Source organism: Protomyctophum bolini (genome assembly GCF_963924005.1).
Source record: "Protomyctophum bolini genome assembly, chromosome: 20".
In the NCBI taxonomy this organism is placed as follows: domain Eukaryota; kingdom Metazoa; phylum Chordata; class Actinopteri; order Myctophiformes; family Myctophidae; genus Protomyctophum; species Protomyctophum bolini.
The window spans coordinates 19,599,235-19,621,921 of NC_137881.1; the positions used below are offsets into that span (position 1 = coordinate 19,599,235).

The 22,687-nt window shown below is 43.2% G+C and overlaps 1 protein-coding gene across 9 annotated transcripts in view; it reads right to left on the reverse strand.

Annotated features, from left to right (window-relative positions):
• chd3 (chromodomain helicase DNA binding protein 3) overlaps window positions 1–22,687 on the reverse strand; it is a gene marked incomplete at its 3' end in the record, with an annotated part of 71,555 nt that overhangs the window by 38,155 nt on the left and 10,713 nt on the right. For all 9 annotated transcript variants that reach the window (XM_080792805.1, XM_080792804.1, XM_080792806.1 and 6 more), the window contains exons 9-19: window positions 8,953–9,246; window positions 8,256–8,459; window positions 7,147–7,508; window positions 6,804–6,906; window positions 6,438–6,629; window positions 4,572–4,772; window positions 3,905–4,042; window positions 3,122–3,243; window positions 2,341–2,514; window positions 1,821–1,962; window positions 714–845 (exon numbers count right to left, since the gene is read on the reverse strand). In XM_080792805.1, the coding sequence (XP_080648931.1) occupies window positions 714–845; window positions 1,821–1,962; window positions 2,341–2,514; window positions 3,122–3,243; window positions 3,905–4,042; window positions 4,572–4,772; window positions 6,438–6,629; window positions 6,804–6,906; window positions 7,147–7,508; window positions 8,256–8,459; window positions 8,953–9,246 (2,064 nt within the window). The remainder of the gene's footprint in view (window positions 1–713; window positions 846–1,820; window positions 1,963–2,340; window positions 2,515–3,121; window positions 3,244–3,904; window positions 4,043–4,571; window positions 4,773–6,437; window positions 6,630–6,803; window positions 6,907–7,146; window positions 7,509–8,255; window positions 8,460–8,952; window positions 9,247–22,687) is intronic.

Consider the following 22,687-nt stretch of genomic DNA (forward strand, 5'->3'; position numbering starts at 1 on the left):
CTCCATCACTGCTGCTACCGGATGTTTACTCCAGTTTGAACCGGAAGTGATCGTCGGCCTTTGTGGCTGTTTTGTCAAAAACGTCTGGCACTTTGTAGCGCCACCTACTGCACTGGGGTGGGCACTGAACCAGTTAACATACACATCCGGCCTGGGCTGTGGCTCAGCTATCCAGGTGTGTGTGTGTGTGTGTGTGTGTGTGTGTGCGTGTGTGTGTGTGTGTGTGTGTGTTTTTTTGATTGATTGATTGAATACTTTATTAGGCAACATAAATGCAAACAGCACAATGTACAGTTAGGCATTTTTGTCCAAAAAAGGATTTCACCGAAGAAAGACCTTGCGGCCTTGTTTCCATTCGGGTCCTATCCACTCACACATGACATGAATAATAAGTTAACACAGTAACAGTAAGTGAGTAACAATAATAATTTAAGGCAACATATACATTTCCTCTAAACATGAAATATACAGTATTCACAGGTTGGGGCCGAAGGTTAATCGGAAGGGGATTATTATTCGCACAAAAGCGGCTGATGCGATCACCTCCTCTCCCTTTGACTTGCTGACAGGTGAATTTTTAGGCCTGTCTTGAAGGAAGCCAGTGATTTGTTTGTTTTGAGCGATGGGGGGGAGGGCATTCCACACCTGGGTAGCAGTGCTTTGGAAGGTGAATTTGCCCATATTTGTGGGCATGCGTGCCTGTGTGTGTGCACCTGAGAGAAGATCAGAACTCGGTGTCCCTGATTCTTCAGCTTCCTGAGCATCTTCTGCAACAGCGTCAACTTCCCCGACGCCTTGGTGAGGCCTCCTCCCTCATATGCACCGCTGACTGTTTTGGGGGCTTCCTACATGCACGCACACACGCACACATGCGCACGCACACACGCACACATGCGCGCGCGCGCGCGCGCGCACGCACGCACGCACGCACACACACACACACACACACACACACACACACACACACACACACACACACACACACACACACACACACACACACACACACACACACACACACACACACACACACACACACCATATCACAAGGAAATATAAAACATTAAACAGAATAAATTAACATAACCCAAATTGAATGAGTTAGTTAAAGCCTCCTTCCATCCATGAGGAATGCACAATATCTATCTAGATCATTCAGAGGCATTTTGTTTTTTTTGTTTTCCCTTTGTTCTATCTTAGTTTCCTATTAGGGGTAGTACCTACATTCATCAGGAGGTGTCACTGTCTATCAGCAATTCGAGAACGTTTTAGCCTACAACTCACTGATGTGCAGTAGGCGGAGCTGTTAGAACATTCAATCCCCTCATAATGTTATGAGAGGCATTCTTTAGCATTCCGTGGAAAGTCACAGTTTAGGCCAGTGGTTTTCAACCATTTTCATACCAAGGCCCATTATTTATTCAGCATTTTGAGAGGATTTAGCCTCTCAGACCCAAGACTTTTGTTGTCGTTGGATAAGATTTTGTCCACAATTCCATGCTGTGTTGATGTGGTACCATTAGGAGAGATAACAGGCAAACGTTGATCAAAATAACAATTATTCTACATTCTCTCATTGTGTAGACTTATTGTAAATTAAGTAATTAATTAAGTAACAATAATATAACTCTGTCTCAAGAGTTAAAGATCTATAAAAAGGGTCCATTTGGTTACTAACTCTCCATCATTTAGTTGGGGACCACCTGGAATCCCCTCAAGGACCACTGGTTGACATTTTGAAAACCACTGGTTTAGGCCGACTCCATTGCGTGAACAGTCCATGCAAGGTGTAGGAGTTTGGGTGCGTAGGGATGTGGTACCAGGGACGCGACGGGGAAGAGGTAGGGGTGGTTGCAACACTTCTTCAGGTCCATCATGATGTTGAGCAGAGACACCTGGTTGCCTCCGCCCTTCGAGTTGAGGGCCTCAAAGTTCCTGGTCAGGATCAACTTGTAATACTTCCTGGTTTGAAACAAAACAGCAAAATGACACTGCAAGTAAGCTCGATGTACTGCACCCACCGACAGTGTTTATTACTCAAGAGAGTACTTATTACTCCTTAAAAAAAAGTATTAATATTATATGACTTATTACTCAATCAATTTCCAGTACTTTTTACTCCACTACAATTATTTGAAAACTTTAGTTACTTTGGCGAGTTTTTTTTATTAGAAAACATACATTAACCACTTCAACCCTACACATTTCGGCCATTTGAACATTTTCAATTTTGTAATAGATTTTGTAGACATTTTGAACACATTCTGCATTATGAGTACTTTTTACTTTTAGTACTTTAAGTACATTTTGATGCCGATACTTTAGTCCTTTAGGCCTTACTTCTGCATGGGGCTGAGCTCCACGCGGACGATGAGCTCCGTCTTGGCGGGCATGTTCTTGAAGACGTCGGCCTTCAGCCTCCTCAGCATGTGAGGGCCCAGCAGGTCGTGGAGCTTCTTGATCTGGTCCTCCTTGGAGATGTCGGCGAACTCCTCTAAAAAGCCGTCCAGGTTGCTGGACCGGACGGAACGGCGGGGGAAAGGAGAGGCGGCGAGTTAACGTCACGTTTTTGTATTTCCCCCGTCACATGACCACATACATCACTGGTCAGATAACAGCTTTTTACTATCTGTGCCCAGGCAGTGTTGATTTCGTCGACTACCTTTTTTCCTTGACGAAAACTAGATGGAAACTAAAACTAAGCTACCGTATGATGACTAAAACTAAGAATTTTTTCGTCAACAAATAAAAACTACACTAGGAAGGGACTAATGGACAAGAGATCCAGTATAAATGAAAGTCATTTTACACTTGGTTGCATGCTGAAAATAGCAGATCTAAAAGCTCACAACGCATCGCGTAAAACTATAGACTAACACTAAAACATTCCAGGTGACTAAAATATGACTGAAACTAAATGAAGTTTCATTCCAAAGACTAATGGCTAAACTAAAATAAGAATTTGCTGCCAAAAACAACACTGGTGCCAGGGAGGTTTAAAGAATGCAGAGAGGAGAGAGAGGAGTTATGGAGAGAGGGGAGGGAGAGGGAGAGGGAGAGGGAGAGAGAGAGAGAGAGAGAGAGAGAGAGAGAGAGAGAGAGAGAGAGAGAGCATTCCTACTTGAAGCGGTTGGGTGTGAGGAAGTTGAGCAGGTGAAACAGCTCTTCCAGATTGTTCTGTAGAGGAGTTCCAGTGAGCAGCAGCTTGTGGTCGATCTTGTAGTCGTTCAGACGCCTGAAGAACTGCAGGTGGAGATCAAACATGCATTTGAATGTGAAGTTGAGTTAAAGTATCATTAGTTACAATTTGTGTCATTCTGTATTTTTTGCACTAATCTTAAAAAAAGAAAAAGAAAACAATCAAGTTAAGTGAATGAATGAATTACGAAGTGAATGAATTATTGTGATCATTATTGTCGTCGTCATTGTCCTTGCAGGGTATTGTCGTCATCTACGTCACAGCACCTTGGTCTCTTAACCCATTTGGGCAGGAACCCCTTTTGGTGTTTTAAGCATTATGTTATACTTAACTTTAGCTATTGAAAAATAGCAGATCTACACAAGCTCATAGCGCGGCACCGAGTGCCGCGATACGAGCTTGTAGGTCTGCTATTTTAGAAAAATCGTGAACAACATATTTTCAGATGGGGGTCGGTGGCCAAATACATATACATATATACAATACATATATTTGGGGTCCTTGACATGACAATGATTGAGAACCACTGACACAGAAACATAGGATTTTCAGAAAACTGTCAGGATTTATTAGGCATTTGTAAAATCGTCCGCAGGTCGAAATGGGTTAAGGGTATTCTCGTCATCTACGTCACAGCAGCCTGGTCTCTTTTAGACAGGGGATAGTGATGTGTACATACAGTACATACACCGCCTTGCTGCCTACCTTGGACTGGTTGTTCTTCAGACGGTGGGCCTCGTCCACCACCAGGCAGGCCCAGTCGATGGACTTGAGCGAACACTGGTCAATGGTCACCAACTCATAGGAGGTCAGCAGCACGTGGAACTTGATGGGGGCATCTCTCTGCAGGGAATATCCAAAAAAGTAAAACATGCAGACAAGATACGTTTTTCCCGGAGCATAGAAAAGGTTTGTGGTGAGTATGCAAACCTTTCATCACAGAATGCTTAACCCATTCTGAACGGGAACCCCTTTTGGTGTTTCAAGCATCATGTTATACTTTAGCTATTGAAAAATAGCAGATCTACAAGCTCATAGCGCGGCACCGAGTGCCCCGCTACGAGCTTGTAGGTCTGGTATATTTTTATAATTGTGAAAATACGGTGCAAATCTTTGAATATATATTATTTCAGGGCAAACGTTTTTAACTCAAATCTTTGCTGCTGGGGGGGGGTTCCCTGGAACAACATATGTTCAGATGGGGGCCAAATACATATAATTGTGGGGGTCCTTGACATGAAAATGTTTGAGAACGATAATAGAAACATGGGGGTTTTCAGAAAACTGTCAGGATTTAGAAGACATTTGTAGAATCGTCCTCAGGTCTAAATGCTTTTAGTATCGGATAAAGAAACAAAACGCTCCTCCTCACCCGCAGCTTGAAGGCCCTCTTTCCTCGATTGAGGATCATATCTTCGTGGGAGAACTCGTTCTCTCTGATGATGGCTCGGCTGTCCTTGTCCCCCGTGTACGTCACCACGTAGAAGTCCGGCGCCCAAAACTCAAACTCCCTCTCCCAGTTGATGATGGTGGACAGCGGGGCGCTGACGAGGAACGGGCCCTTGGTGTGGCCCTGGAGTTGACAAGTGTTAGAGAATGAACATGGGGATTCTGTACACTGGGTGTTACTGTAACTGAGGTCATGACGACACACCTTGCGTTTTTTGGACCAGATTAAAATTGGCTTCCTTGATCCCCCTATAGTGACTTTTAAGAGGTTTGCCTCTGGCACACTCTCCAGCCATTGCTCCTGCTTAGACGAGTAGCAATTGCTGTGTTCTTAGTTTTATATTAGTTTAGTAGTTTCATGATGTATTGTTCTTATTAGTATTTATTTTTGTCTGTACTATTTAGACGCTCTCTGAGCCTCCCTGGTAGTAGGTTTTTGGTATTACGGATGTCATATGTTTGTCTTTGTCATGTCCTGTATTTGTTGTTACTGGCAGAGCTGTGTAACATTTATTTGCCTCTTCTCTTGGCCAGTGCGCACTTGTAAAAGAGACTATGGTCTCTGTAAAGTTGCCCAAACGGCCAAGGCTCCAAGAATCGACAGTCCAAGAATGTAGATCTTTTCTGGTATTTTATTTACCTCAAAACACAGAGTGAACGACCCATGCTGGATTTGACTGCGCAGGCAAAAATAATACTTCCCGAATAAAGACTTACAATACACTTTCAAATAACAAAGTAAGACATGAACACTTGACAACTCAACTAAGGAAAAACAACAAACCAAGAACTTAAGAAACTGAAAACAGGCTATGCCTTCCTGGCCCTGCCAGCTCTCCCCTGGAGTTGTCTCCTTTGTTAGTCTCAAGCAAAACTGAACATTTTCCACTCAGGATTCCCTCCCAAACATTTCCACAAGCCTCCCTTATATACCAGGTGAGACCCACCCACAATGATTAGTAATTGGACCTACTCAAACAAGGTAAACCATGACCCATGAGTTAGACCAACTATACAATTACATATTTAGAGTCTGACTGTTTTCCAAGGCATCACATCAAACACAAAACAATTATGATAGCATTATAGGCAACACAGATAAGTAGTATAAGATGCCACACATAGCCACACCTCCAAGGAGCTTGATGACAGTCAATTAATGGAAGCAGCTGTGCAGTGTGCGTTTGTAATGTTCAGTTTCACATTGTGGAGTCTTCTAGTGTCTATAGGGCACGGGTTGCCCCGTGACAGTCTCAATGTGATTTTACTGGTTAAATAAAGGTTAAATTAAAAGAAAAAACTTTCCTCCTCAAATCCTTCCTCCTCAAATCCGCCATGTACCAAATAATACCAAACAGGACATTCTTTTGTGATATAATTTGTGTAAGAGGTCATTGGAAACTCTGACACTTCCCAATGTGTTTGGTGATGACTGATAATAATTCATAATTCATGTTAAATATTGGCAAAGTACCCATTAAAGACAAAAGATCTAAGATCTTCTGTTAAAAAAAGTCAAATACCTATCCACCTATTTGCCTGTTTGGTTAACATGACATAACAGTTATTTGCTCATTATATTCCCCCCCAATAGTAACCCTTTTTTCCTACCCATTTTTATGCCAATTCCTGAATTCCCCACACACTGTGGAGTGTAGTTCTTGTCACTGTTGACCCTACTGGTTTGTGCCGGGCACATAATAAATAATAAATGAATAAATGAAGCAACAACTACAAATAAATAACAACAAAGAAAACGTATTATCGCCATGCTTGCTCCTGCACATACCTCTTTGAAGAGCGAGTAGAGGAAGACGATGGTTTGGATGGTCTTGCCCAGGCCCATCTCGTCTGCCAGGATGGTGTCTGTGCCCTGAGCCCAGGAGAACCGCAGCCAGTTCAAACCCTCCAGCTGATACAGGTGTAGCGTCCCGCCCGTCGTCGTCACAAAGTCAGGTTGCTCCTCGTACTTTATCGTAGGCTGAATGGAGAGAATGTCAATGGTACAAATGGTATTGTTATTATTAGTTATAGTTACAGCATTGGTATTATTTACCCTGTTCTGCAAATAGCAGCAGTAGTTTTTACGAAGAGGAATAGCAGCAAACATGAAAGGTTTTTAACAATGAAGAATCCTGAGTCAGTGATAACTCACATCGTTGGCAGGTAAGCCAAGGACCTCCGCGTCCTCGTCACCCTCCTGGCCCCTGTTCCTCAGCTTTCTGGGTTTGTCTGGGTCCTCTTTCATCATCTCGTCCCTGTCACACAGCAGTACAACAACCAGTCAGAAATTATATCATGATGGATTACGCTTACATTATTCTACAGGAACAGGAAACCAATAAAAGCAACTATTCCTATACTCTATTTCACAGCTTATTCAGATCATCATAATGTTGGATTTACTTTAGGGGTTAGCAATGGCAGCATCCATTGCCCTCCAAAACAATTTGCCACCTCCAACCACAGACTGGCTGACAGGCTGAGGTGGGCCGTACCTGTGTCTCCAGTAGTTGGCCTTGAAGACACCAAATTCAGGCATGTCCAGGTCATCTCTCTCCCAGGTACACTGGTCATAGGTCAGGTCTCTCCACTTGACCAAGTAGTGGTACATCCCCTTTTTATCCAGGCTGTGATTAATAATCCGATGGATCATCATCCACTCTGGCTTGATGCCGTATTTGTAGTATTTTTCGTCCAAGATGGCGAACTGTGGGTCTTTTGCGCGCCTCTTGTCGCGCAAAGGATCCCCTTTGCCACCATCCTCCTCTGCCCCCGAGCCATAGTCCAAGGCTGGGGGCTCGTCCATGTCCGTCTTCCGCTGGTAGTTGCGGAACATCACCGAGTGGAATATCTCCAGCTGAAGGGGGCATAGGGGACAGAAAGAGGTTGGCTTTAATAGCAGACATTATGCTGGAGTTCTTTCACATGAAATGCAAACACAGTGTGTATATATATATATATATATATATTCAAAGATTTGTGCCACATTTTCACAATGAAAAAGAAATAGCAGATCTACAAGCTTGTAGTGCAGCACTCGGTGCCCATGTAAATGGGCCAGAGTTAGCCATAAACTCATTTTCATCTGTAGTCCCTGAGCAGGCTCAGGGAAAAGTGGTATAGTACAGGGGGCAGAACAATTACAGTTAAAAGTGACACCAGTGGCAAAGGAAGCTAGTAATAATAAAAATTACTCGTGATTACAGACCTCTTAAGGTTAAATTACCGGTAGTCAAATAGTTGGAGCCTTGGAGGTCTCTCTTACTTCTGTAGGGAGACTGTTTTACCAAACACACTAAGTCTGGTTGGAACTTCGCAAAATTCCTTCGGGAGCGAATGTTTTTAACTCAACTCTTTGCTTCTGGGGGGGGGGGGGGAGAACATATTTTCAGATGGGGGTCCGCGGCCAAATACAGAAATTTCTGGGGGTCCTTGACATGAAAAAGGTTGAGCATCACTGACGTAGAAACATAGGATTTTCAGAAAACATAGGATTTAGAAGACATTTATTTAGAATTGTCCTCAGGTCTAAATGGGATAAAAGAGGTTATAATGAATATTATTTAGGTTATAGAGCTATGCATGTGTTATTGTTGTACCTTACCTGTAGCTCAGTGATCCAGGTGCAGTGCCAATAGGACTGGCCAGTCAGCTTGACGAAGAACTCCCGCTCGGCTCGGCCCTTCATGGGGGGCGGTGGCGGGTCATCGGGCGCGGCGTCTGGCGCCGGAGGCACAGGGATGGGAGCCGGAGGCTCACCCCACTGCCAGTGGAGAATCTTCTGGACGCGCCCACTGATTTGCGGACACTGGGGAGGTTGCGAGGTCAATATAGTATTGTCAGAAGTGTTAAAGTGGCTTTACTTGGAACTGTGGAAAGTGACTGACTGTGTTCCAGTGACATAGGCCTACATAATAACAAAATACACACATGAATAGACAACTTTTAAGAGAATAATAGAATATATATAATATATTACGTTATAAGACTTGAATATTATATAATTTCTCATTTGAAAGCAATAAGCAGGTGAAAATGTCTTAGACTATAAGACTGCAACACCCCTCCATCCAACATGTCATCCTATGCTATGTGATTATATAGAACAGTGCAAAACATAACACTGGTACCACACAGAATGGAAAGGGACAGGGTTGGATTGGATGGGGCAGAACAAGATCGGACAGCAGGACAGGACGGTACGGTACAGTACGGTACGGTACGGTACGGTACGGTACGGTACGGTACGGAACGGGACGGGACGGGACGGGACAGGACAGGACAGGACAGGAATGACTAACCGTGCATCGCGGACACAGCCACTCTCCGTTGGGGATCTCGGGCAGCGGTGGGTTGAGACAGTGGATGTGGTAGGACGAGGTACAAGTGTCGCAGCACAACAGTTCCCCTCCATCTTTACACACTCGACAGAACTCCATGTGGTCGTCGTCCTCCTCCTCCACCCCCGCCAGGATCTCAGCCGCCACAGCCGCCGCCGCCGCACCCACCTCCTCCGGTATCACTCTGTCCTCGCACTCCTCCTCAAACTCCTCAAAGTCCTCGTCCTTCGCCTCCCACTGGATGCCCTCCTTCTCCTAGCAGAGGAAGGAAGGTAACGTCTATTCTGGCTAGACCACCACCTTTCTTAATGAGATTTACTGAACGGGTGAATCCTATACAATACTGTACATATACTAGAAGTTTGTTTATACGGAGCCCTCAGAGTTATCGGCAAAGTGTGCTTGAGCAAGACGCTTGCACCACTGATCCGATATATTTTTTAAATAATTGAATTACATTGGTTTGTTAGATTAACACCTAATGCAACACTACCTGAATATATGAATTGCTTTCAGTGTACTCTTGATTGTAAAATCTCTTGAATTTGATGTCATTATCTTTAATGTGGTACCAACCAGAGCCATAGAGTAAGACAGAGTTACGACAACTCCGTTCACTTCATGGGGCCAGTCCAATGGCGGCTCTTCTACATAGACTTCTATTGCCGAATAGTGACAAAGGCCTGAACCGGAGGTTTATGGGCTTTACGTGTCAAACAAGTTACATGAACCACGTGACCGGGCTTTTTTCTGCCCCCTCAATGTCGTAACTCTGTCTTACTCTGGTACCAACGCACCTGCTAACCATCACTTATCAGGACCGCCTGGTTTTGGAGATCATAATGTGAGATGTGGAACCAAGCAAAATCACACAAAGCCAATAACATAATATAGCTGCGAGCAGCGATAAGGCGGGACCAAGGAGAGGAAGAGAGAGAGAGGGGGTGGAGAGAGAGAGACAGAGAGAGAGAGAGAGGGGGGGGTGGAGAGAGAGATAGAGAGAGAGAAAGAGAGAGAGAGAGGGGGGTGGAGAGAGAGAGAGACAGAGAGAGAACAATATGCACAAAAATAATCATGGGCTGAGTTGTCACTACCCGGATTTGAACCAGTGACCCTGTGGTCCAGAGGTGAGAGCTCTACCAACTGAGCTAAGCAGACACAGTCAATTTGCTCATTCTAAATAGTAACATCATACACTATTCATATATCAGGTATTAGATGCAGAAGAAGTTTCACAAAACAGCAATTTTCATTGGCTCATAAAAACTACATTTTTTCACTTAGAAAAAATGTGTTACGATTTTTTGTCCGTATAGGTCCAAAGTTCAAGTGTAGACGTTTTTGTGCATTTTGATCAAAGATCCTGGGAGGAGATACATTTTTACTGTTTTTCAAATAATTCAAAATGGCGGGTGATCTAAAGGTCAGAGGTCAAAAGTCAGAATATGGAAGTTGTTCGGCATTAGGAGACGCATATGTGTATCAAAGTTAAATTGCAGACGGTCAAACAGTTCATGTGCTATGTACGTTCAAAGTTTGTATTTTCAATTGAATGTTATAGCGCCACCCTTTGGCCAATGGTCATGGGCTTCGCATAGTCATCGTTTGGCATGGTCCTCTAACAGAATCCCGCGTTTCGTGAAAACCGACTGCACGGTTCAGCCAGAGCTGCTATTTCTGGTGGTTAGCTGAGGTGTAAAAGAAATACCTAATATAGCTGCGAGCAGCGATAAGGCGGGACCAAGGAGAGGGAGAGAGAGAGAAGGGTGGAGAGAGAGAGAGAGACAGAGAGAGAGAGAGAAGGGTGGAGAGAGAGAGAGAGACAGAGAGAGAGAGGGGGGGTGGAGAGAGAGAGATAGAGAGAGAGAAAGAGAGAGAGAGGGGGGTGGAGAGAGAGCGAGACAGAGAAAGAACAATATGCACAAAAAATAATCACAGGCTGAGTTGTCGTTACCTGGATTCGAACCAGTGACCCTGTGGTCCAGAGGTGAGAGCTCTACCAACTCAGCTAAGCAGACACAGTCAATTTGCTCATTCTAAATAGTAACATCATACAGTCTTCATATAGGTATTAGATGCAGAAGAAGTTTCACAAAACAGAAATTTTAATTGGCTCATAAAAACTACATTTTTTCACTTAGAAAAAATGTGTTACGATTTTTTGTCCGTATAGGTCCAAAGTTCACGTGTAGACGTTTTTGTGCATTTTGATCAAAGATCCTGGGAGAAGAAACATTTTAAATGGTTTTCATATAATTCAAAATGGCGGGTAATCTAAAGGTCAGAGGTCAAAAGTCAGAATATGGAAGTTGTTCGGCATTAGGAGACGCATATGTGTATCAAAGTTAAATTGCAGACGGTCAAACAGTTCATGAGCTATGTACGTTCAAAGTTTGTATTTTCAATTGAATGTTATAGCGCCACCCTTTGGCCAATGGTCATGGGCTTCGCATAGTCATTGTTTGGCATGGTCCTCTAACAGAATCCCGCGTTTCGTGAAAACCGACTGCACGGTTCAGCCAGAGCTGCTATTTCTGGTGGTTAGCTGAGGTGTAAAAGAAATACCTAATATAGCTGCGAGCAGCGATAAGGCGGGACCAAGGAGAGGAAGAGAGAGAGAGGGGGTGGAGAGAGAGAGACAGAGAGAGAGAGAGAGGGGGGGGTGGAGAGAGAGATAGAGAGAGAGAAAGAGAGAGAGAGAGGGGGGTGGAGAGAGAGAGAGACAGAGAGAGAACAATATGCACAAAAATAATCATGGGCTGAGTTGTCACTACCCGGATTTGAACCAGTGACCCTGTGGTCCAGAGGTGAGAGCTCTACCAACTGAGCTAAGCAGACACAGTCAATTTGCTCATTCTAAATAGTAACATCATACACTATTCATATATCAGGTATTAGATGCAGAAGAAGTTTCACAAAACAGCAATTTTCATTGGCTCATAAAAACTACATTTTTTCACTTAGAAAAAATGTGTTACGATTTTTTGTCCGTATAGGTCCAAAGTTCAAGTGTAGACGTTTTTGTGCATTTTGATCAAAGATCCTGGGAGGAGATACATTTTTACTGTTTTTCAAATAATTCAAAATGGCGGGTGATCTAAAGGTCAGAGGTCAAAAGTCAGAATATGGAAGTTGTTCGGCATTAGGAGACGCATATGTGTATCAAAGTTAAATTGCAGACGGTCAAACAGTTCATGTGCTATGTACGTTCAAAGTTTGTATTTTCAATTGAATGTTATAGCGCCACCCTTTGGCCAATGGTCATGGGCTTCGCATAGTCATCGTTTGGCATGGTCCTCTAACAGAATCCCGCGTTTCGTGAAAACCGACTGCACGGTTCAGCCAGAGCTGCTATTTCTGGTGGTTAGCTGAGGTGTAAAAGAAATACCTAATATAGCTGCGAGCAGCGATAAGGCGGGACCAAGGAGAGGAAGAGAGAGAGAGGGGGTGGAGAGAGAGAGACAGAGAGAGAGAGAGAGGGGGGGGTGGAGAGAGAGATAGAGAGAGAGAAAGAGAGAGAGAGAGGGGGGTGGAGAGAGAGAGAGACAGAGAGAGAACAATATGCACAAAAATAATCATGGGCTGAGTTGTCACTACCCGGATTTGAACCAGTGACCCTGTGGTCCAGAGGTGAGAGCTCTACCAACTGAGCTAAGCAGACACAGTCAATTTGCTCATTCTAAATAGTAACATCATACACTATTCATATATCAGGTATTAGATGCAGAAGAAGTTTCACAAAACAGCAATTTTCGTTGGCTCATAAAAACTTCATTTTTTCACTTAAAAGAAATCTGTTACGATTTTTTGTTCGTTTAAGTCCAAAGTTCAAGTGTAGCCGTTTTTGTACATTTTGATCAAAAATTCTGGGAGGAGATAGATTTTAAATGGTTTTCATATAATTCAAAATGGTGCGTAATCTAAAGGTCAGAGGTCAAAAGTCAGAATACGAAAGTTGTTCGCCATGAGGAGACAAATATGTGTATCAAAGTGTCATTGCCAACGGTGAAACGGTTCATGAGATATGCACGTTCAAAGTTTGCATTTTCAGTGCTATAGCGCCACCATTTGGCCAATGGTCATGGGCTTCACATGGTCACCGTTTGGCATGGCCCTCTACCAGATTACCGAGTTTCGTAAAAAGCGACTGCACGGTTCAGTCAGAACAGCTATTTTTGGCGGAAGAAGGAGAAGAAGAAGAAAAAAAAACACAAATACAAGAAGTGACCAAAGTCACTGCGTGTCTTCTTGGTCCCTTAAATATAGCTGCGAGCAGCGATAAGGCGGGACCAAGGAGAGGGAGAGAGAGAGAAGGGTGGAGAGAGAGAGAGAGAGAGACAGAGAGAGAGAGAGAGGGGGGGTGGAGAGAGAGATAGAGAGAGAGAAAGAGAGAGAGAGAGAGGGGGGTGGAGAGAGAGAGAGACAGAGAGAGAACAATATGCACAAAAAATAATCATGGGCTGAGTTGTCACTAGCCGGATTTGAACCAGTGACCCTGTGGTCCAGAGGTAAGAGCTCTACCAACTGAGCTAAGCAGACACAGTCAATTTGCTCATTCTAAATAGTAACATCATACACTATTCATATATCAGGTATTAGATGCAGAAGAAGTTTCACAAAACAGCAATTTTCATTGGCTCATAAAAACTTCATTTTTTCACTTAGAAAAAATGTGTTACGATTTTTTGTCCGTATAGGTCCAAAGTTCACGTGTAGACGTTTTTGTGCATGTTGATCAAAGATCCTGGGAGAAGAAACATTTTAAATGGTTTTCATATAATTCAAAACGGCGGGTAATCTAAAGGACAGAGGTATCAGAATATGGAAGTTGTTTGGCATTAGGAGACGCATATGTGTATCAAAGTTAAATTGCAGACGGTCAAACAGTTCATGAGCTATGTACGTTCAAAGTTTGTATTTTCAATTGAATGTTATAGCGCCACCGTTTGGCCAATGGTCATGGGCTTTGCATAGTCATCGTTTGGCATGGTCCTCTACCAGAATCCCGCGTTTCGTGAAAACCGACTGCACGGTTCAGCCAGAGCTGCTATTTCTGGTGGTTAGCTGAGGTGTAAAAGAAATACCTAATATAGCTGCAAGCAGCGATAAGGCGGGACCAAGGAGAGGGAGAGAGAGAGAGAGAGAGAGAGAGAGAGAGAGAGAGAGAGAGAGAAAGAGAGAGAGAGAAGTGTAGAGAGAGAGAGAGACAGACAGAGAGAGAGAGAGGGGGGGTGGAGAGAGAGAGATAGAGAGAGACAGAGAGAAAGAGGGAGATAGGGAGAGAGAAAGAGAGAGAGAGAGAGAGGGGGGGTGGAGAGAGAGAGAAAGACACAGAGAGAGAGAACAATATGCACAAAAAACAACCACAGGCTGAGTTGTCGCTACCCGGATTTGAACCAGTGACCATGTGGTCCAAAGGTAAGAGCTCTACCGACTGAGCTAAGCAGACACTGTCAGTTGACTCATTCTAAACAGTAACATGCAGTATAGGTATTAGCTGCCAACCGTATTTGGAAGACGTATTAGTTGCATGAGAGGTTTCACAAAACAGCATTTTCGTTGGCTCATAAAAACTTCATTTTTTCACTTAAAATAAATCTGTTACGATTTTTTGTTCGTTTAAGTCCAAAGTTCAAGTGTAGACGTTTTTGTACATTTTGATCAAAGATTCTGGGAGGAGATAGATTTTAAATGGTTTTCATATAATTCAAAATGGTGGGTAATCTAAAGGTCAGAGGTCAAAAGTCAGAATACGAAAGTTGTTCGCCATTAGGAGACAAATATGTGTATCAAAGTGTCATTGCCAACGGTCAAACGGTTCATGAGATATGCACGTTCAAAGTTTGCATTTTCAGTGCTATAGCGCCACCATTTGGCCAATGGTCATGGGCTTCACATGGTCACCGTTTGGCATGGCCCTCTACCAGATTACCGAGTTTCGTAAAAAGCGACTGCACGGTTCAGTCAGAACAGCTATTTTTGGCGGAAGAAGGAGAAGAAGAAGAAAAAAAAACACAAATACAAGAAGTGACCAAAGTCACTGCGTGTCTTCTTGGTCCCTTAAATATAGCTGCAAGCAGCGATAAGGCGGGACCAAGGAGAGGGAGAGAGAGAGAGAGGGAGGAGAGAGAGACAGAGAGAGGGGGGTGGAGAGAGAGAGAGACAGAGAGAGAGAGAGAGAGAGAGAGGGGGGGGGGGGTTGAGAGAGAGAGAGAGAGAGAGAGGGAGAGAGAGAGGAGGGTGGAGAGAGAAAGAAAGAGACAGAGAGAGAGAGGGAGAGGGGGGGGGGGTGGAGAGAGAGAGATAGAGAGAGAGAGAAAGAGAGCGAGAGGGAGAGAGAAAGAGAGAGAGAGAGGGGGTGGAGAGAGAGAGAAAGACACACAGAGAGAGAGAACAATATGCACAAAAAACAACCACAAGCTGAGTTGTCGCTACCCGGATTTGAACCAGTGACCATGTGGTCCAGAGGTGAGAGCTCTACCAACTGAGCTAAGCAGACACAGTCAATTTTCTCATTGTAAATAGTAACATCATACAGTATTCATATAGGTATTAGATGCAGAAGAAGTTTCACAAAACAGCAATTTTCATTGGCTCATAAAAACTACATTTTTTCACTTAGAAAAAATGTGTTACGATTTTTTGTCCGTATAAGTCCAAAGTTCACGTGTAGACGTTTTTGTGTATTTTGATCAAAGATTCTGGGAGGAGATACATTTTAAATGGTTTTCATATAATTCAGAATGGCGGGTAATCTAAAGGTCAGAGGTCAAAAGTCAGAATATGGAAGTTGTTCGGCATTAGGAGACGCATATGTGTATCAAAGTTAAATTGCAGACGGTCAAACAGTTCATGTGCTATGTACGTTCAAAGTTTGTATTTTCAATTGAATGTTATAGCGCCACCCTTTGGCCAATGGTCATGGGCTTCGCATAGTCATCGTTTGGCATGGTCCTCTAACAGAATCCCGCGTTTCGTGAAAACCGACTGCACGGTTCAGCCAGAGCTGCTATTTCTGGTGGTTAGCTGAGGTGTAAAAGAAATACCTAATATAGCTGCAAGCAGCGATAAGGCGGGACCAAGGAGAGGGAGAGAGAGAGGGGGGGTGGAGAGAGAGAGAGAGGGAGAGAGAAGGGGGGGTGGAGAGAGAGAGAGAGAGAGAGACAGAGAGAGGGGGGTGGAGAGAGAGAGAGAGAGAGAGAGAGGGGGGGGGTTGAGAGAGAGAGAGAGAGAGAGCGGGGGGTAGAGAGAGGGGTGGCGAGAGAGAGAGAGAGGGGGGAGAGGGAGAGAGAGGGGGTTATTAAACTATTAGACTTATTACACTATTACACTACTATTATACTATTACACTAATATACTTATTACAATATTACACTATTACACTATTACACTACTATTACACTATTACACTAAATACACTTATTACACTATTAGACTTATTACTCTATTACAGTTACTATTATCTCTATAAGTGTGATGTCATGTCCTAGTGATAGATAGAGAGAGAGAGAGAGAGAGAGAGAGAGATAGATATGCACAAATAAGAATCACAGGCAGAGTAGCCGCTACCCCGATTTGAACCAGTGACCCTGTGGTCCAAAGGTAAGAGCTCTACCGACTGAGCTAAGCAGACACTGTCAGTTGACTCATTCTATACAATAACATCATGCAGTATAGGTATTAGCTGCCAACCGTATTTGGAAGACGTATTAGTTGCATGAGAGGTTTCACAAAACAGCATTTTCGTTGGCTCATAAAAACTTCATTTTTTCACTTAAAAGAAATCTGTTACGATTTTCTGTTCGTTTAAGTCCAAAGTTCAAGTGTAGACGTTTTTGTACATTTTGATCAAAGATTCTGGGAGGAGATAGATTTTAAATGGTTTTCATATAATTCAAAATGGTGGGTAATGTAAAGGTCAGAGGTCAAAAGTCAGAATACGAAAGTTGTTCACCATGAGGAGACAAATATGTGTATCAAAGTGTCATTGCCAACGGTCAAACGGTTCATGAGATATGCAAGTTCAAAGTTTGCATTTTCAGTGCTATAGCGCCACCATTTGGCCAATGGTCATGGGCTTCACATGGTCACTGTTTGGCATAGCCCTCTACCAGATTACAGAGTTTCGTAAAAACCGACTGCACGGTTCAGTCAGAACAGCTATCACAAAACAGCATTTTCGTTGGCTCATAAAAACTTCATTTTTTCACTTAAAAGAAATCTGTTACGATTTTTTGTTCGTTTAAGTCCAAAGTTCAAGTGTAGCCGTTTTTGTACATTTTGATCAAAAATTCTGGGAGGAGATAGATTTTAAATGGTTTTCATATAATTCAAAATGGTGCGTAATCTAAAGGTCAGAGGTCAAAAGTCAGAATACGAAAGTTGTTCGCCATGAGGAGACAAATATGTGTATCAAAGTGTCATTGCCAACGGTGAAACGGTTCATGAGATATGCACGTTCAAAGTTTGCATTTTCAGTGCTATAGCGCCACCATTTGGCCAATGGTCATGGGCTTCACATGGTCACCGTTTGGCATGGCCCTCTACCAGATTACCGAGTTTCGTAAAAAGCGACTGCACGGTTCAGTCAGAACAGCTATTTTTGGCGGAAGAAGGAGAAGAAGAAGAAAAAAATATAGCTGCGAGCAGCGATAAGGCGGGACCAAGGAGAGGAAGAGAGAGAGAGGGGGTGGAGAGAGAGAGACAGAGAGAGAGAGAGAGGGGGGGGTGGAGAGAGAGATAGAGAGAGAGAAAGAGAGAGAGAGAGGGGGGTGGAGAGAGAGAGAGACAGAGAGAGAACAATATGCACAAAAATAATCATGGGCTGAGTTGTCACTACCCGGATTTGAACCAGTGACCCTGTGGTCCAGAGGTGAGAGCTCTACCAACTGAGCTAAGCAGACACAGTCAATTTGCTCATTCTAAATAGTAACATCATACACTATTCATATATCAGGTATTAGATGCAGAAGAAGTTTCACAAAACAGCAATTTTCATTGGCTCATAAAAACTACATTTTTTCACTTAGAAAAAATGTGTTACGATTTTTTGTCCGTATAGGTCCAAAGTTCAAGTGTAGACGTTTTTGTGCATTTTGATCAAAGATCCTGGGAGGAGATACATTTTTACTGTTTTTCAAATAATTCAAAATGGCGGGTGATCTAAAGGTCAGAGGTCAAAAGTCAGAATATGGAAGTTGTTCGGCATTAGGAGACGCATATGTGTATCAAAGTTAAATTGCAGACGGTCAAACAGTTCATGTGCTATGTACGTTCAAAGTTTGTATTTTCAATTGAATGTTATAGCGCCACCCTTTGGCCAATGGTCATGGGCTTCGCATAGTCATCGTTTGGCATGGTCCTCTAACAGAATCCCGCGTTTCGTGAAAACCGACTGCACGGTTCAGCCAGAGCTGCTATTTCTGGTGGTTAGCTGAGGTGTAAAAGAAATACCTAATATAGCTGCGAGCAGCGATAAGGCGGGACCAAGGAGAGGGAGAGAGAGAGAAGGGTGGAGAGAGAGAGAGAGACAGAGAGAGAGAGAGAAGGGTGGAGAGAGAGAGAGAGACAGAGAGAGAGAGGGGGGGTGGAGAGAGAGAGATAGAGAGAGAGAAAGAGAGAGAGAGGGGGGTGGAGAGAGAGCGAGACAGAGAAAGAACAATATGCACAAAAAATAATCACAGGCTGAGTTGTCGTTACCTGGATTCGAACCAGTGACCCTGTGGTCCAGAGGTGAGAGCTCTACCAACTCAGCTAAGCAGACACAGTCAATTTGCTCATTCTAAATAGTAACATCATACAGTCTTCATATAGGTATTAGATGCAGAAGAAGTTTCACAAAACAGAAATTTTAATTGGCTCATAAAAACTACATTTTTTCACTTAGAAAAAATGTGTTACGATTTTTTGTCCGTATAGGTCCAAAGTTCACGTGTAGACGTTTTTGTGCATTTTGATCAAAGATCCTGGGAGAAGAAACATTTTAAATGGTTTTCATATAATTCAAAATGGCGGGTAATCTAAAGGTCAGAGGTCAAAAGTCAGAATATGGAAGTTGTTCGGCATTAGGAGACGCATATGTGTATCAAAGTTAAATTGCAGACGGTCAAACAGTTCATGAGCTATGTACGTTCAAAGTTTGTATTTTCAATTGAATGTTATAGCGCCACCCTTTGGCCAATGGTCATGGGCTTCGCATAGTCATTGTTTGGCATGGTCCTCTAACAGAATCCCGCGTTTCGTGAAAACCGACTGCACGGTTCAGCCAGAGCTGCTATTTCTGGTGGTTAGCTGAGGTGTAAAAGAAATACCTAATATAGCTGCGAGCAGCGATAAGGCGGGACCAAGGAGAGGAAGAGAGAGAGAGGGGGTGGAGAGAGAGAGACAGAGAGAGAGAGAGAGGGGGGGGTGGAGAGAGAGATAGAGAGAGAGAAAGAGAGAGAGAGAGGGGGGTGGAGAGAGAGAGAGACAGAGAGAGAACAATATGCACAAAAATAATCATGGGCTGAGTTGTCACTACCCGGATTTGAACCAGTGACCCTGTGGTCCAGAGGTGAGAGCTCTACCAACTGAGCTAAGCAGACACAGTCAATTTGCTCATTCTAAATAGTAACATCATACACTATTCATATATCAGGTATTAGATGCAGAAGAAGTTTCACAAAACAGCAATTTTCATTGGCTCATAAAAACTACATTTTTTCACTTAGAAAAAATGTGTTACGATTTTTTGTCCGTATAGGTCCAAAGTTCAAGTGTAGACGTTTTTGTGCATTTTGATCAAAGATCCTGGGAGGAGATACATTTTTACTGTTTTTCAAATAATTCAAAATGGCGGGTGATCTAAAGGTCAGAGGTCAAAAGTCAGAATATGGAAGTTGTTCGGCATTAGGAGACGCATATGTGTATCAAAGTTAAATTGCAGACGGTCAAACAGTTCATGTGCTATGTACGTTCAAAGTTTGTATTTTCAATTGAATGTTATAGCGCCACCCTTTGGCCAATGGTCATGGGCTTCGCATAGTCATCGTTTGGCATGGTCCTCTAACAGAATCCCGCGTTTCGTGAAAACCGACTGCACGGTTCAGCCAGAGCTGCTATTTCTGGTGGTTAGCTGAGGTGTAAAAGAAATACCTAATATAGCTGCGAGCAGCGATAAGGCGGGACCAAGGAGAGGGAGAGAGAGAGAGGGGGTGGAGAGAGAGAGAGAGAGAGAGAGAGAGAGAGAGAGAGAGAGAGAGAGAGAGAGAGAGAGAGAGAGAGAGGGGTGGAGAGATAGAGAGAGAGAGGGGGGGTGGAGAGAGAGAGAGAGAGAGAGAGGGGTGGAGAGATAGAGAGAGAGAGAGGGGGGGTGGAGAGAGAGAGAGAGAGAGACAGAGAGAGGGGGGTGGAGAGAGAGAGACAGAGACAGAGAGAGAGAGAGAGAGAGAGGGGGGGGTTGAGAGAGAGAGAGAGCGGGGGGTGGAGAGAGGGGTGGCGAGAGAGAGAGAGAGGGGGTTATTAAACTATTAGACTTATTACACTATTACACTACTATTACACTATTACACTTATTACACTACTATTACACTACTATTACACTACTATTACACTAATATACTTATTACAATATTACACTATTACACTATTACACTATTACACTAAATACACTTATTACACTATTAGACTTATTACTCTATTACAGTTACTATTATCTCTATAAGTGTGATGTCATGTCCTAGTGATAGAGAGAGAGAGAGAGAGAGAGAGAGAGAGAGAGAGAGAGAGAGATAGATATGCACAAATAAGAATCACAGGCTGAGTAGCCGCTACCCCGATTTGAACCAGTGACCCTGTGGTCCAAAGGTAAGAGCTCTACCGACTGAGCTAAGCAGACACTGTCAGTTGACTCATTCTATACAATAACATCATGCAGACTTGCAGTATAGGTATTAGCTGCCAACCGTATTTGGAAGACGTATTAGTTGCATGAGAGGTTTCACAAAACAGCATTTTCGTTGGCTCATAAAAACTTCATTTTTTCACTTAAAAGAAATCTGTTACGATTTTTTGTTCGTTTAAGTCCAAAGTTCAAGTGTAGACGTTTTTGTACATTTTGATCAAAGATTCTGGGAGGAGATAGATTTTAAATGGTTTTCATATAATTCAAAATGGTGGGTAATCTAAAGGTCAAAGGTCAAAAGTCAGAACACGAAAGTTGTTCGCCATGAGGAGACAAATATGTGTATCAAAGTGTCATTGCCAACGGTCAAACGGTTCATGAGATATGCACGTTCAAAGTTTGCATTTTCAGTGCTATAGCGCCACCATTTGGCCAATGGTCATGGGCTTCACATGGTCACCGTTTGGTATGGCCCTCTACCAGATTACGGAGTTTCGTAAAAACCGACTGCACGGTTCAGTCAGAACAGCTATTTTTGGCGGAAGAAGAAGAAGAAGGAGAAGAAAAAAAAACACAAATACAAGAAGTGACCAAAGTCACTGCGTGTCTTCTTGGTCCCTTAAATATAGCTGCGAGCAGCGATAAGGCGGGACCAAGGAGAGGAAGAGAGAGAGAGGGGGTGGAGAGAGAGAGACAGAGAGAGAGAGAGAGGGGGGGGTGGAGAGAGAGATAGAGAGAGAGAAAGAGAGAGAGAGAGGGGGGTGGAGAGAGAGAGAGACAGAGAGAGAACAATATGCACAAAAATAATCATGGGCTGAGTTGTCACTACCCGGATTTGAACCAGTGACCCTGTGGTCCAGAGGTGAGAGCTCTACCAACTGAGCTAAGCAGACACAGTCAATTTGCTCATTCTAAATAGTAACATCATACACTATTCATATATCAGGTATTAGATGCAGAAGAAGTTTCACAAAACAGCAATTTTCGTTGGCTCATAAAAACTTCATTTTTTCACTTAAAAGAAATCTGTTACGATTTTTTGTTCGTTTAAGTCCAAAGTTCAAGTGTAGCCGTTTTTGTACATTTTGATCAAAAATTCTGGGAGGAGATAGATTTTAAATGGTTTTCATATAATTCAAAATGGTGCGTAATCTAAAGGTCAGAGGTCAAAAGTCAGAATACGAAAGTTGTTCGCCATGAGGAGACAAATATGTGTATCAAAGTGTCATTGCCAACGGTGAAACGGTTCATGAGATATGCACGTTCAAAGTTTGCATTTTCAGTGCTATAGCGCCACCATTTGGCCAATGGTCATGGGCTTCACATGGTCACCGTTTGGCATGGCCCTCTACCAGATTACCGAGTTTCGTAAAAAGCGACTGCACGGTTCAGTCAGAACAGCTATTTTTGGCGGAAGAAGGAGAAGAAGAAGAAAAAAAAACACAAATACAAGAAGTGACCAAAGTCACTGCGTGTCTTCTTGGTCCCTTAAAAACACAAATACAAGAAGTGACCAAAGTCACTGCGTGTCTTCTTGGTCCCTTAAAAACACAAATACAAGAAGTGACCAAAGTCACTGCGTGTCTTCTTGGTCCCTTAAATATCATTGTTGTCGGGAGGAAACCTCATAACTCCATTTTTGAGGTTTTTGATTTTTTTTGGCATAAATCAGTGCTATTGAATACCCTTCACGTCTGTGTGTTGTTTCGAAAATATTGAACCAATGGAAAGTAGTGCTTTGGACAAAACCTCTTAACTTGGACCCTCAAAATGTCTGCTAAAGCAACTAACTCCACCACCTCTCCCCCTCTCATG